The sequence below is a fragment of the Scyliorhinus torazame genome, chromosome 4, assembly GCF_047496885.1.
Source record: "Scyliorhinus torazame isolate Kashiwa2021f chromosome 4, sScyTor2.1, whole genome shotgun sequence".
NCBI lineage: Eukaryota > Metazoa > Chordata > Chondrichthyes > Carcharhiniformes > Scyliorhinidae > Scyliorhinus > Scyliorhinus torazame.
In genome coordinates, this window is record NC_092710.1 from 342823086 (window position 1) to 342836515 (window position 13430).

At 49.7% G+C, this 13430-nt stretch overlaps 1 protein-coding gene across 1 annotated transcript in view; it reads right to left on the reverse strand.

The window, feature by feature from the left end:
* LOC140411190 (dynein axonemal heavy chain 8-like) overlaps positions 1-13430 on the reverse strand; it is a 2783184-nt gene that overhangs the window by 150454 nt on the left and 2619300 nt on the right. The window contains exons 78-80 of the mRNA XM_072500280.1: positions 11884-12136; positions 9783-9973; positions 1274-1395 (exon numbers count right to left, since the gene is read on the reverse strand). Of these exons, the coding sequence (XP_072356381.1) occupies positions 1274-1395; positions 9783-9973; positions 11884-12136 (566 nt within the window). The remainder of the gene's footprint in view (positions 1-1273; positions 1396-9782; positions 9974-11883; positions 12137-13430) is intronic.

The following is a 13430-nucleotide window of genomic DNA, read 5'->3' on the forward strand; positions in this document are numbered from 1 at the left end:
CGTTTGTTGCCCCGCCAGCTGGCGGAAATGGCGTTTGGTGCCCCGCCAGCTGGCGCGGAAATGCGGCGCATGCGCGGGAGCGTCAGCGGCAGCCGACAGTTTCCCGCGCATGCGCAGTGGGGAGAGTCTCTTCCGCCTCCGCCATGGTGGAGGCCGTGACGGAAGGGAAAGAGTGCCCCCACGGCACAGGCCCGCCCGCGGATCGGTGGGCCCCGATCGCGGGCCAGGCCACCGTGGGGGCACCCCCGGGGTCAGATCGCCCCCCAGGACCCCAGAGCCCGTCCATGCCGCCTGGTCCCGCCGGTAAATACCAGCTTTGATTTACGCCGGCGGGACAGGCAATTTCTGGGCGGGACTTCGGCCCATCCGGGCCGGAGAATTGAGCGGGGCGTCCCGCCAACCGGCACGGCCCGATTCCCACCCCCTCCCAATCTCCGGTACCGGAGACTTCGGCGGGGGCGGGATTCACGGCGGCCAACGGCCAAATCTCTGACCCGGCGGGGGGTCGGAGAATGACGCCCATGGAAATACCAGGACATGCAGTTTCTCCTCCAGATCAAACACCATTGTGACTTGGAAATATATCAATGTTCCTTCACTGTCACTGGGTCAAACTCATGGAACTTCCTTCCTAACAGCACCGTGGGTGTACATTTATCATATGGATTGCAGTGGTTCAAAGAAGACAGCTCACCACCACCTCCTCAAGAGCAATCAGGTATGGACAATGAATGCTAGCGTAGCCATCAACACTCCTATCCATGCAAGAATTGAAAAAAGTTATAATTTCCTGTATTTCTAACTGAAAGAATGGTTATTTGATTAAACTGTAAATAATTGGTCTGATTGAATGAATTGCTGAAAATGCTATCGCTTCCACTCAGACAGCTCAATGGCAGTGTTTGTTAGTAGAGTATGTCCCAGTCTCAATCTGTAGATCCCAACAATCATGGTTTTCAAGGTGCAATTATGAGGCCAGAAAAGGCCTCATTGCTATCCATGCCTATAGTCTCTACAGTTACTGCCATTCACTCCTCCCACAACCTGCTCAAGGCTGCTTTTGCCTCCCATTAAAATGTATTTTCAAATAAAACGAAATGATGAGGAAATGTAGCATGCTGGTAAGATTAGTGATAATGTTTACTTTGCTCATCATTTCTTGTGTTGCAAGTTTCCAATTTAAGGATACTTCTGTTTTTATCTGTAATGCTTAATATGTGTTTATTGAGCCAGATTGTGATATATGATCATGAGCAAGAAATAGATACAATACCTGGTTCAATATCTCAGCAAACTGACTGAGTTTGCTCAGCTCCACCAGGTTCAACCAGGTCATATCGAGAATCCAGCGGAAAGGTTTCTGTGGACTGGCTTTAAGGTCAAGGGCTGCTCCACCTAGACAATTGGGCAAAGAATTAACCTTTAGTAAAATGGTTCCCCAGTATCCTTGTAAACATTTCTTCCTGAACAATGCACCAAAAGCCATCTTTCAGTTGTAGCATTGTTATGGCACAGAAGGAGGCCATTGAAACCATCATTTCCATGCCAGCTCTCTGGTGAGTAATTTAATCAGACCCATTGCCCCGCTCTATCCCTGCCAATTTATTTCACTCACGTGCGCATCCAATTTCTTTTTCAAATTATTGATCGCTTCTGCTGTGACCTTCCTTGTAGGCAGTGAGTTCTAGGTCATTATCATTCCTCACCTTCACCCTGCATTTCTTGCCTTTGTAAGGGTTCTTCCTGTTGATTCCCTTATTTCCCATTTATTTACTTTGTGTTCTCATTTTGATCCATGGATATTTAATGGACATATATCTTTAAGTTGAGCAGAGGAAGTGAGGAATGGTGCACTGTCTCTGGAGGTTTTGTCTCTGAACAGTGAAAACAAAAAGAACTCCAACTGAAGGCCTGGATTGAAGGAAGGTGTGCTGAAAGACGTCAATCCGAAACAGAGGCTCTTATCCTTTACTTTCATCATTATTTTACACCCCTCTGTTCCCCTCTGTGTTTGTCTGTCTTGCATGTGTGTAGAAGATGGGGCAAATTAAGTGGGGAGTTAGAAATTAGATAATAGTTATTATTACGTAATAGTTATATTTTGCATATTTAATTATAGTTATTGCTATTAATAAAAAGTAGTTGTGTTTAAATTTACAAACCAGGTGACTGTAGTTATTGAGCAGCCAGAGACCAAAGACTTTGGATATTTTCTAAGTATTATTTGTTAATTTCAATCTGTTAATTTGCAGAGATGCTTCAGTGTGATTTGGCCAAGTTGAGTGAGTGGGCAAATGAATGGCAGATGCAGTATATTGTGGATAAACATGAGGTTGTCCACTTGGTAGCAAAAACAAGAAGGCAGACTATTATCCTAATGGCTATAAATTGAGACAGAGGAATATGCAGCATGACCTGGGTGTCCTTGTACATCAGACACTGAAGGTAATCTTGTCGGTGGAGCAGGGGGTGAAGAAGGCAAATGGTTTGTTGGCCTTAATAGTGAGAAGATTAGAGTACAGGAGCCGGTGTAACGGAGCATCCCGCTGGTGTGGTAAAACAGAAATGTGGTGCGGCGGGGCGGAGATTTCAGCCCCTTATCTGAGGAAGGATGTTCTTGCTATAGAATGAGCGTAGCGAAGGTTTATCAGGCTCATTCCTGGGATGGCAGGACTGACATTTGAGGAACAATTGAGTCAGTTAGGATTGTACTCACAGGAGTTCAGAAGAACGTGGGGGGGGCGGGGGTGGTAGGATCTCATTGAAACCTATAAAATTATAATAGGATGAGACAGGGTAGGTGCAGGAAGGATGTTCCGTATGGTGGGAGAGACCAGAACCAGGGATCACAGTCTGAGGATATAGGGTAGACCATTTTGGACAGAGATGAGGAGAAATTTCTTCACCCAGAGAGTTGCAATCCTGTGGAATTTGCTACAGAAAGTAGTTGAAGCCAAAACATTGTGGGCTGGATTCTCTGATCGACGAAGCCGAAATCGCATTCGGCGATCGGTCGGAGAATCCATTTTTATGCTGGAATCGGGGGCGCTGCCGTTTATCCGATGCTCCGCCCCATCAACTATGAGTACGCCGCACACCGGCGGGTTAGCCTCAGGACGTGTTCTATGTTCTATGTTCTATGACGTTACCTGAGGCCCTCCCCCGATGTTTCATCCACAATGGGCCGAGTCCCCGTTGGCGTGGGGCGTGTGTCCTCTCACTTTTCCGGGACCTCGTGTGGCGGCTGCAGACTGTGTCCAGCACCGCCCCGGGGGGTGGCATTCCGCTGGCTGGGGGGGCCTTGGCGGGGGCTGGGGGGAATGGTGGAGTGTGGTCCGGGGTGGTGAGAGGGGTTGCAGGGGCGCAGTTTTTGGCAGGCTGGGTCTGTGCATGGCCGGCGTCATGCTGTATGGAGCGGCCGCCACAGGCCGCCGTCATGCACATGTGCGGCCACGGACCCAGCCATTCTGCATCAGTATCGGTAGATAAAACCGGGAGGGGCTTGACGTGGCAGGGCTGCTAGCCCCACACCGGGCGGAGCATCGGTGAGGGGGCTCCGCCGACTTTTTGGTCGTAAGACAAGACGGATCTTGTGGACATAGCCGCAGAATCGGAGAATCCAGCCAAGTATATTTTCAAGAAGGAGTTAGATTTATCTCTTAGGATGAAAGGGATCAAAGGAGGCAGGAGAAGGCAGGATGAGGCTATTGAGTTGGATGATTAGCCATGCTCATAATGAATGATGGAGTTGGCTCAAAGGGATGAATGCCCTCCGCTTGCTCCTATTTTCTATGTATGTTTCTATGTAAGACATTAAAAGCATCACAATAATACTTGAAGATAAGGAAGTAAATCGCTTGGCATTATTGAAGTCCTGATTCACCTGATGAAGGAGCTGTTCTCCGAAAGTTAGCGATTCAAAACAAACCTGTTGGACTTTAACCTGGTGTTGGAAGACTTCTTACTGTGCTCACCCCAGCCCAACGCCGGCATCGCCATATTATTACTGAAGTCAGAAGAGTGATATCCACAGCTACTGCCATCTCCTTTAGTATGGTACAACACATCCCAGATAAATAATTCCTTCTGTGCACATGTGAGGATACAACACTGTGCTTTTCAATGATTCATGGCTTACTTGGCCAAATGTCTTTGCCCCCTTTTCTCCTCATGCCTTTAACTTCTGATGGTTATTTTAAATTGCTGGCAACCTTTAAATCCTCCCAAAGTTGTATTTGCCATCCTCTTGGCAGCAGTGAACAAGGCAGAACTTACACTGTCCAACTGCTGACCAGGACAGACATTCTAACACTGCAGTGCCCAGAACTCCTACTTTGTTACCCTCCCAGCAATGGAGTGGGCATCAAGAATTTTAAGAGGTTTTAAAAAATCTTAAAACAAATTCTATAATCTTACATCAATGTCAAGCACACAGAATAGGATATCTTCATTAGTTAATTCTCTATGTTCAGCTGAGATTCTTCTGAACCTCATCATCATCATCCTCCTCATCAACTCCTCCTGGTGCTTGGATGTGGCGACTCTGGCGACCTACTGCTCCCCAGACCTGGAATACCTGACCGTGAAGTGCCACCCATATTATCTTCCATGTGAGTTCACTTCAGCCATTATCACAGCGGTCTACATCCCACCCCAGGCAGTAGTGAGGAAGGCGCTGGACGAACTATACACAGTAATAAACAACTACGAAACAGAACACCCGGAGGCCTTGTTCATCGTGGCCGGAGACTTCAACAAGGCCAACCTCAAGAGTGTACTGCCAAAATTCCACCAGCACATCTCCTGTCCCACCAGGGGTGACAACACTCTTGACCACTGCGACTCAAAAATCAAGGGCGCTTACCGTTCCATCCCCCGACCGCACTTTGGGAAATCAGACCATAAAGACGATGCTTCTTCTCCCGGCATACAAGCAGAAACTCAAGCGGGAGAATCCAGCTAAGAAGGTTGTGCAGTGCTGGTCCGAGGAGACAGAAGAGCTCTTACGTGACTGCTTAGAGACAGTGGACTGGTCCATATTTAAGAACTCAGCGACCAACTTAAATGAGTATGCCACCACCGTCGCAGACTTCATCAGCAAATGTGTGGACGACTGCGTGCCAAAGAAAGCAGTACGTGCGTTCCCCAACCGGAAACAATGGCTCAATCGCGAGATTGACTCCCTACTGGAGGACAGATCTGAGGAGTTCAAGGCAGACGACCCTGACCTAGACAAGAAATCCAGGTACGACCTCCGCAAAGCCATCCGGAATGCCAAGAGAGAATATCAAACCAAGCTAGAGTCACAGACAGACTCTCGGCGGTTGTGACAAGGACTAAACAAGATAACGGGCTACAAAGCGAAGCCGAACAGTATCTCTGGCAGCAGCGCACCTCTCCCCGATGAACTCAATGCATTCTATGCTCGGTTCGAGCAGGTAACCAACAATCCGCTGGCGAGTGCCCCAGCAGCCCATAATTCACCCATACCCACCATCACAGCTTCCGAAGTCAGAGTGGCCTTCCTGAAAGTGAACCCTCGGAAGGCGACGGGCCCGGACGGGATCCCTGGTCGTGCACTCAGAGCCTGCGCGGACCAGCTGGCAGAGGTATTCACGGACATCTTTAACCTGTCCCTACTCCACTCCGAGGTCCCCACCTGCTTCAAGAAGACCACCATCATACCGGTACCAAAGAAGAACCAGGCAACGCGTCTCAATGACTACCGACCAGTGGCCCTGACTTTAGTCGTAATGAAGTGCTTCGAGACGTTGATCATGAAGCGCATCACCTCCATACTCCCAGAACGCCTTGATCCACTGCAATTCGCATACCGCTGCAACCGGTCCACATCAGACACCATTTCCCTGGCCCTACACTCATCCCTAGAGCATCTCGAAAACAAGGACTCCTACATTAGACTCCTATTTATTGACTACAGCTCCGCCTTCAACACCATAATCCCAGCCAAACTCATATCAAAGCTCCAAAACCTAGGACTTGGCTCCCCACTCTGCAACTGGATCCTCGATTTTCTGACCAACAGACCACAATCAGTAAGAATGAACAACAACACCTCCTCCACAATAGTCCTCAATACCGGGGCCCCGCAAGGCTGCGTACTTAGCCCCCTACTCTACTCCCTGTACACACGCGACTGCGTGGCAAAACTTGGTTCCAACTCCATCTACAAGTTTGCTGACGATCCGACCATAGTGGGCCGGATCTCGAATAACGATGAGTCCGAATACAGGAGGGAGATAGAGAACCTAGTGGAGTGGTGTAGCGACAACAATCTCTCCCTCAATGCCAGCAAAACTAAAGAGCTGGTAATTGACTTCAGGAAGCAAAGTACTGTACACACCCCTGTCAGCATCAACGGGGCCGAGGTGGAGATGGTTAGCAGTTTCAAATTCCTAGGGGTGCACATCTCCAAAAATCTGTCCTGGTCCACCCACGTCGACGTTACCACCAAGAAAGCACAACAGCGCCTATACTTCCTCAGGAAACTAAGGAAATTCGGCATGTCCACATTGACTCTTACCAACGTTGACAGATGGTTCGGGAGAATATCACAGCTGTACTGCGGGAGGACACCTCAGAGGGCAGCGAGGCTATATGGGTAGAGATCAGGAATAAGAAGGGTGCAGTCACAATGTTGGGGGTTTACTACAGGCCTCCCAACAGCCAGCGGGAGATAGAGGAGCAGATAGGTAGACAGATTTTGGAAAGAGTAAAAACAAAAGGGTTGTGGTGATGGGAGACTTCAACTTCCCCAATATTGACTGGGACTCACTTAGTGCCAGGGGCTTAGACGGGGCGGAGTTTGTAAGGAGCATCCAGGAGGGCTTCTTAAAACAATATGTAGACAGTCCAACTAGGGAAGGGGCGGTACTGGACCTGGTATTGGGGAATGAGCCCGGCCAGGTGGTAGATGTTTCAGTAGGGGAGCATTTCAGTAACAGTGACCACAATTCAGTAAGTTTTAAAGTACTGGTGGACAAGGATAAGAGTGGTCCAAGGATGAATGTGCTAAATTGGGGGAAGGCTAATTATAACAATATTAGGCGGGAACTGAAGAACATAGATTGGGGGCGGATGTTTGAGGGCAAATCAACATCTGACATGTGGGAGGCTTTCAAGTGTCAGTTGAAAGGAATTCAGGATCGGCATGTTCCTGTGAGGAAGAAGGATAAATACGGCAATTTTCGGGAACCTTGGATAACGAGAGATATTGTAGGCCTCGTCAAAAAGAAAAAGGAGGCATTTGTCAGGACTAAAAGGCTGGGAACAGACGAAGCCTGCGTGGAATATAAGGAAAGTAGGAAGGAACTTAAGCAAGGAGTAAGGAGGGCTAGAAGGGGTCACAAAAAGTCATTGGCAAATAGGGTTAAGGAAAATCCCAAGGCTTTTTACACATACATAAAAAGCAAGAGGGTAGCCAGGGAAAGGGTTGGCCCACTGAAGGATAGGCAAGGGAATCTATGTGTGGAGCCAGAGGAAATGGGCGAGGTACTAAATGAATACTTTGCATCAGTATTTACCAAAGAGAAGAAATTGGTAGATGTTGAGTCTGGAGAAGGGTGTGTAGATAGCCTGGGTCACATTGAGATCCAAAAAGATGAGGTGTTGGGTGTCTTAAAAAATATTAAGGTAGATAAGTCCCCAGGGCCTGATGGGATCTACCCCAGAATACTGAAGGAGGCTGGAGAGGAAATTGCTGAGGCCTTGACAGAAATCTTTGGATCCTCAATGTCTTCAGGGGATGTCCCGGAGGACTGGAGAATAGCCAATGTTGTTCCTCTGTTTAAGAAGGGTAACAAGGATAATCCCAGGAACTACAGGCCGGTGAGCCTTACTTCAGTGGTAGGGAAATTACTGGAGAGAATTCTTCGAGACAGGATCTACACCCATTTGGAAGCAAATGGACGTATTAGTGAGAGGCAGCACGGTTTTGTGAAGGGAAGGTCGTGTCTCACTAACTTGATAGAGTTTTTCGAGGAGGTCACTGAGATGATTGATGCAGGTAGGGCAGTGGATGTTGTCTATATGGACTTCAGTAAGGCCTTTGACAAGGTCCCTCATGGTAGACTAGTACAAAAGGTGAAGTCACACGGGATCAGGGGTGAGCTGGCAAGGTGGATACAGAACTGGCTAGGTCATAGAAGGCAGAGAGTAGCAATGGAAGGATGCTTTTCTAATTGGAGGGCTGTGGCCAGTGGTGTTCCACAGGGATCAGTGCTGGGACCTTTGCTCTTTGTAGTATATATAAATGATTTGGAGGAAAATGTAACTGGTCTGATTAATAAGTTTGCAGACGACACAAAGGTTGGTGGAATTGCGGATAGCGATGAGGACTGTCAGAGGATACAGCAGGATTTAGATTGTTTGGAGACTTGGGCGGAGAGATGGCAGATGGAGTTTAATCCGGACAAATGTGAGGTAATGCATTTTGGAAGGTCTAATGCAGGTAGGGAATATACAGTGAATGGTAGAACCCTCAAGAGTATTGAAAGTCAAAGAGATCTAGGAGTACAGGTCCACAGGTCATTGAAAGGGGCAACACAGGTGGAGAAGATAGTCAAGAAGGCATACGGCATGCTTGCCTTCATTGGCCGGGGCATTGAGTATAAGAATTGGCAAGTCATGTTGCAGCTGTATAGAACCTTAGTTAGGCCACACTTGGAGTATAATGTTCAATTCTGGTCGCCACACTACCAGAAGGATGTGGAGGCTTTAGAGAGGGTGCAGAAGAGATTTACCAGAATGTTGCCTGGTATGGAGGGCATTAGCTATGAGGAGCGGTTGAATAAACTCGGTTTGTTCTCACTGGAACGAAGGAGGTTGAGGGGAGACCTGATAGAGGTCTACAAAATTATGAGGGGCATAGACAAGAGTGGATAGTCAGAGGCTTTTCCCCAGGGTAGAGGGGTCAATTACTAAGGGGCAAAGGTTTAAGGTGAGAGGGGCAAGGTTTAGAGTAGATGTACGAGTCAAGTTTTTTACGCAGAGGGTAGTGTGTGCCTGGAACTCGCTACCGGAGGAGGTGGTGGAAGCAGGGACGATAGTGACATTTAAGGGGCATCTTGACAAATACATGAATAGGATGGGAATAGAGGGATACGGACCCAGGGAGTGTAGAAGATTGTAGTTTAGTCGGGCAGCATGGTCGGCACGGGCTTGGAGGGTCGAAGGGCCTGTTCCTGTGCTGTACATTTCTTTGTTCTTTGTTTGTTCTATGCACCATAGAAAGCATCCTATCGGGCTGCATCACAGCCTGGTATGGCAACTGCTCGGCCGAGGACCGCAAGAAACTTCAGAGAGTCGTTAACACCGGCCAGTCCATCACACAAACCTGCCTCCCATCCATTGACTCCACCTACACCTCCCGCTGCCTGGGGAAAGCGGGCAGTATAATCAAAGATCCCTCCCACCCGGCTTACTCACTCTTCCAACTTCTTCCATCGGGCAGGAGATACAGAAGTCTGAGAACACGCATGAACAGATTCAAAAACAGCTTCTTCCCCACTGTCACCAGACTCCTAAATGACCCTCTTATGGACTGATTTCATTAACACTACACCCTGTATGCTTCATCTGATGCCGGTGCTTAAGTAATTACATTATATACCTTGTGTTGCCCTATTATGTATTTTCTTTTATTCCCTTTTCTTCTCATGTACTTAATGATTTGTTGAGCTGCTCGCAGAAAAATACTTTTCACTGTACCTCGGTACACGTGACAATAAACAAATCCAATCCAATCCAACAAAGTGTTGTACCTTTTATCAGGGTCTGGAATTCATTGTGTTTGATGAATCCTCTCTCAAGGTTAATCTTCAAAGGCAGCAGCAAAGTGAAAAGGAACTTGTGATTTTCATAAAGACCACGCACTGAATATTTAAACACCTCATACGTCAGGTAGTCAATAATGTTTCTGATTCGCTTGGAAGCAACAGGTGACTTCTTGGATCTGCATGGAAAAAAAAATCAGAAACCGAGTGTGATGGCCTAACTCAGAGGTAGTTTCATTTGAAATGTATCCTGAGCAGTTCTTCATTTGTGGAACAAAAAGGTGGACTTTGTGCTGAAACCTTCCACTTATTTAGAAAAAGGTGTGTATCGGGTTGGATAAACTTTACAGCACAGAAAAAAACCATTCAGCCCATCTGATCTATGCTGATGTTTTGGCTCCCATAAGCCTTCATCCATCCAATTCCAACCCTTTTATTCCTTTCTTCTTCTTGAATGAGAGAAAAAAGTCCCAGCCTGCTCAGTTTTAAAGTCCCAGATGACCATGGGCTACTTTCCCCTTTGAGGGGGAGAGCTGATTGGTGGCGGTTTAACCTGAGGATAACCACACCTCAGGCGAGAGGAAGGTTGAGAAGGCTTCATGAATAACCTCGGCTGGTACAGAAATTGAACTCACACTGTTGGCTTTGCTCTGCATCTTAAACCAGGGGCGAAATTCTCCGACCCCCCGCCGGGGCGGAGAATCGCCGGGGGCTGGTGTGAATCCCGCTCCGGCCGGTTGACGAAGTCTCCGGCACCCGCGATTCGGCGGGGGCGGGAATCGCGCCGCGGCGGTTGGCGGGCCCCCCGCGCGATTCTCCGGCCCAGATGGGCCGAAGTCCCGCCGCTAAAATGCCTGTCCCGCCGGCGTAAATTAAACCACCTACCTTACCGGCAAGACAAGGCGGCGCGGGCGGCGGGGCGATCTGGCCCCGGGGGGTGCCCCCACGGTGGCCTGGCCCACGATCGGGGCCCACCGATCCACGGGCGGGCCTGTGCCGTGGGGGCACTCTTTCCCTTCCGCCTCTGCCACGGTCTGCACCATGGCGGAGGCAGAAGAGACTCCCTCCACTACGCATGCGTGGGAAGCTGTCAGCGGCCGCTGACACTCCCGCGCATGCGCCGCCCGGAGATGTCATTTCACCGCCAGCTGGCAGGGCACGAAAGGCCTTTTCCGCCAGCTGGCGGGGCGGAAATTCATCCGGTGCCGACCTAGCCACTCAAGGTTGGGGCTCAGCCCCCAAAGATGCGGAGCATTCCGCACCTTTGGGGTGGCGCGATGCCCGTCTGATTTGCGCCGTTTTGGGCGCCAGTCGGTGGACATCGCGCCGTTTCCGGAGAGTTTCGCTCCAGGTGTCTAGCCCACTGAGCTAACCCAGTTCCAGTTAAAATCTGTTTAAACTCTCAGTTGTGACATCATCGAAACCTACAAATACTTAAATGAATAGACAGGGTAGATGCAGGTAAGATAGTTGGTTGGTTGGGGAGTCTAGAACCAGGGGCACAATTTCAAAATAAGGGGGAATGCCACTTAGAACTGAGATGAGGAGAGATTTCTTTACTCAGAGGGTTGTGACTCTTTGGAATTTTCTACCCGAAAGGGAAGTGGAAACTCAGTCATTGAGTATGTTTAGAGTAGAGATTGTCAGATTTCTAAATTCTAATGATGTGAATCGATATGGGGACAATGAGGGAAAAGGGCATTGAAGTGGAAGGCCAGCTACGGCCATAGTGAATGGCGGAGCAGGCTTGACTGACTGAATGGTCTCTCCAGCTCCGATATTCCTCTGGTCTTGCTTCCCAGTCGGGCCAGCAGACCCACCGCCCAGTCGGGTGAGTGGACCCTCTTCCTAGTGCATTTGATGGACTAAAAGATCAGACTTATATCTCATGACAATATTTACCTGGTAATCACAACCTAGAAAGTATCCTTTTCCCATTTCATCCAGCTGTCAACAGACCTATCTATGCATTTCCAATCTTTTGATCTATATGACATATTCATTGTTGACATCAGTCTCACATCCACATATGTCTATTATGATTTGATTTTACTGGCAATATTCCTCAGGACAGCATTGAGAATCTTACCTGGCCATGGAGAGGTCAAATAATTTCAGAAATTGGGCAAGTGATGTCTGGTACATGATGTTAACTATGGTCATTTCAGTGATGAGAAAGTACAGGATACTACCACGCGTGGCTGCTGGCCGGTATTCCTCCTGTGCCGAGTTAATTTTGATCTCTGTCTCGGCTGCGACATGCAGCTTCTCACTAACTTCAGTCGCTGTTGACTTTGTTGTCTGAAGGACACCAATCAAAGACTCATCATCCACCAGTGAACCTGAAAAAACATCCATTGAGCTGATCAAGACCTCATTCCTCATGACTATGACCTGAATTTACAAAGTACATGGTGCGTTTATGATACAGAAATAGCTGCCACTTGGTTTAATAGGACCACGCTGGTGTTTATCCTCCACACAACCTTATTGTCTCCTTTCGTAGAAGATTTACAAAACTCACATTGATACTCTCTTCAGGAGATTAATAAAAATAATTGACAGAATATTCTTGGAAGGTACCACAGTGTCTTTCTTTTGCCAGAGAGGAAGGGGTAGATCTTCAAACGGAAATACTGATTATCATTATCTTTATTGGTTCAACAATTTCAGACCATGGGCGGGATTCTCCGACTCCCCGCCGGGTCGGAGAATCGCCGGGGGTCGGTGTGAATCTCGCCCCCACCATCCTCCTAATTCTCTGGCCCACCAAAAATTGGCCCGGCGTGAGTCGCGTGCCCGCCTCGGAGAATGGCGGGGTCTGGCACGACTCAATGGGTGCCGGGGCTGCCCGGGTTCTCCGGCCCGAAGTCCCGCCCGTCTTTTGCCAGTCCCGCCAGCGTAAATTGGAGTAGGCGGGACCTGGCGGCGCGGGCGGGCTCCGGGGTTCTTGCAGAGGCGCGGGGGGATCTGGCCCCGGGAGGTGTCCCCACGGTGGCCTGGCCCACGATCGAGGCCGACCGATCCGTTGGCGGGCCTGTGCCGTGGGGGCACTCTATCCTTCTGCATTGGAGGCTGTACCGGTCCGCCATTCCCGGTGCGGAAACAAAGCCCTCTGCGCAAGCGCGGGGATGACGCCAGCATGCGCTGGCGCTCCCGCCCGCACCGGCCGGCGGAGGCCCTTCGGCGCCAGTTGGTGTGGCGCCAAGCCCCTTTCCCGCCTGCCGGCGGGGCTCAAACCACTCCGGGGAGGGCCTAGCCCCCTCTGCACCTTTGGGGTGGCCCGACGCCGGAGTGGTTCACGCCACTCCGTCGCGCCGGGTAGGGGAGAATCCCACCCCATAACTTCAGTCTCCCCATTTTGCTTCTTTTTGGTCTCAAACCCTGGGAGGTATTCTCCCCCCCCCCCCCCCCCCCCCCCTCACCAGCCGGGTGGGAGAATTGGCGGGGCGCCGCGCGAATTGCGCCACGCTGCCCCGACCCCTGCACGTGATTCTCCCACCCCCCCGAAACCAGCGCCGCACAAATCGCTTGGAGAGTCGCCGCATACGGAGTGGCCTGGTACGCGATCGGGACCAACCGATCGGCAGGCCGGCCTCTCTGTCGGCGGCCTCCTTTCTTCCGCCGGCGAGCCTG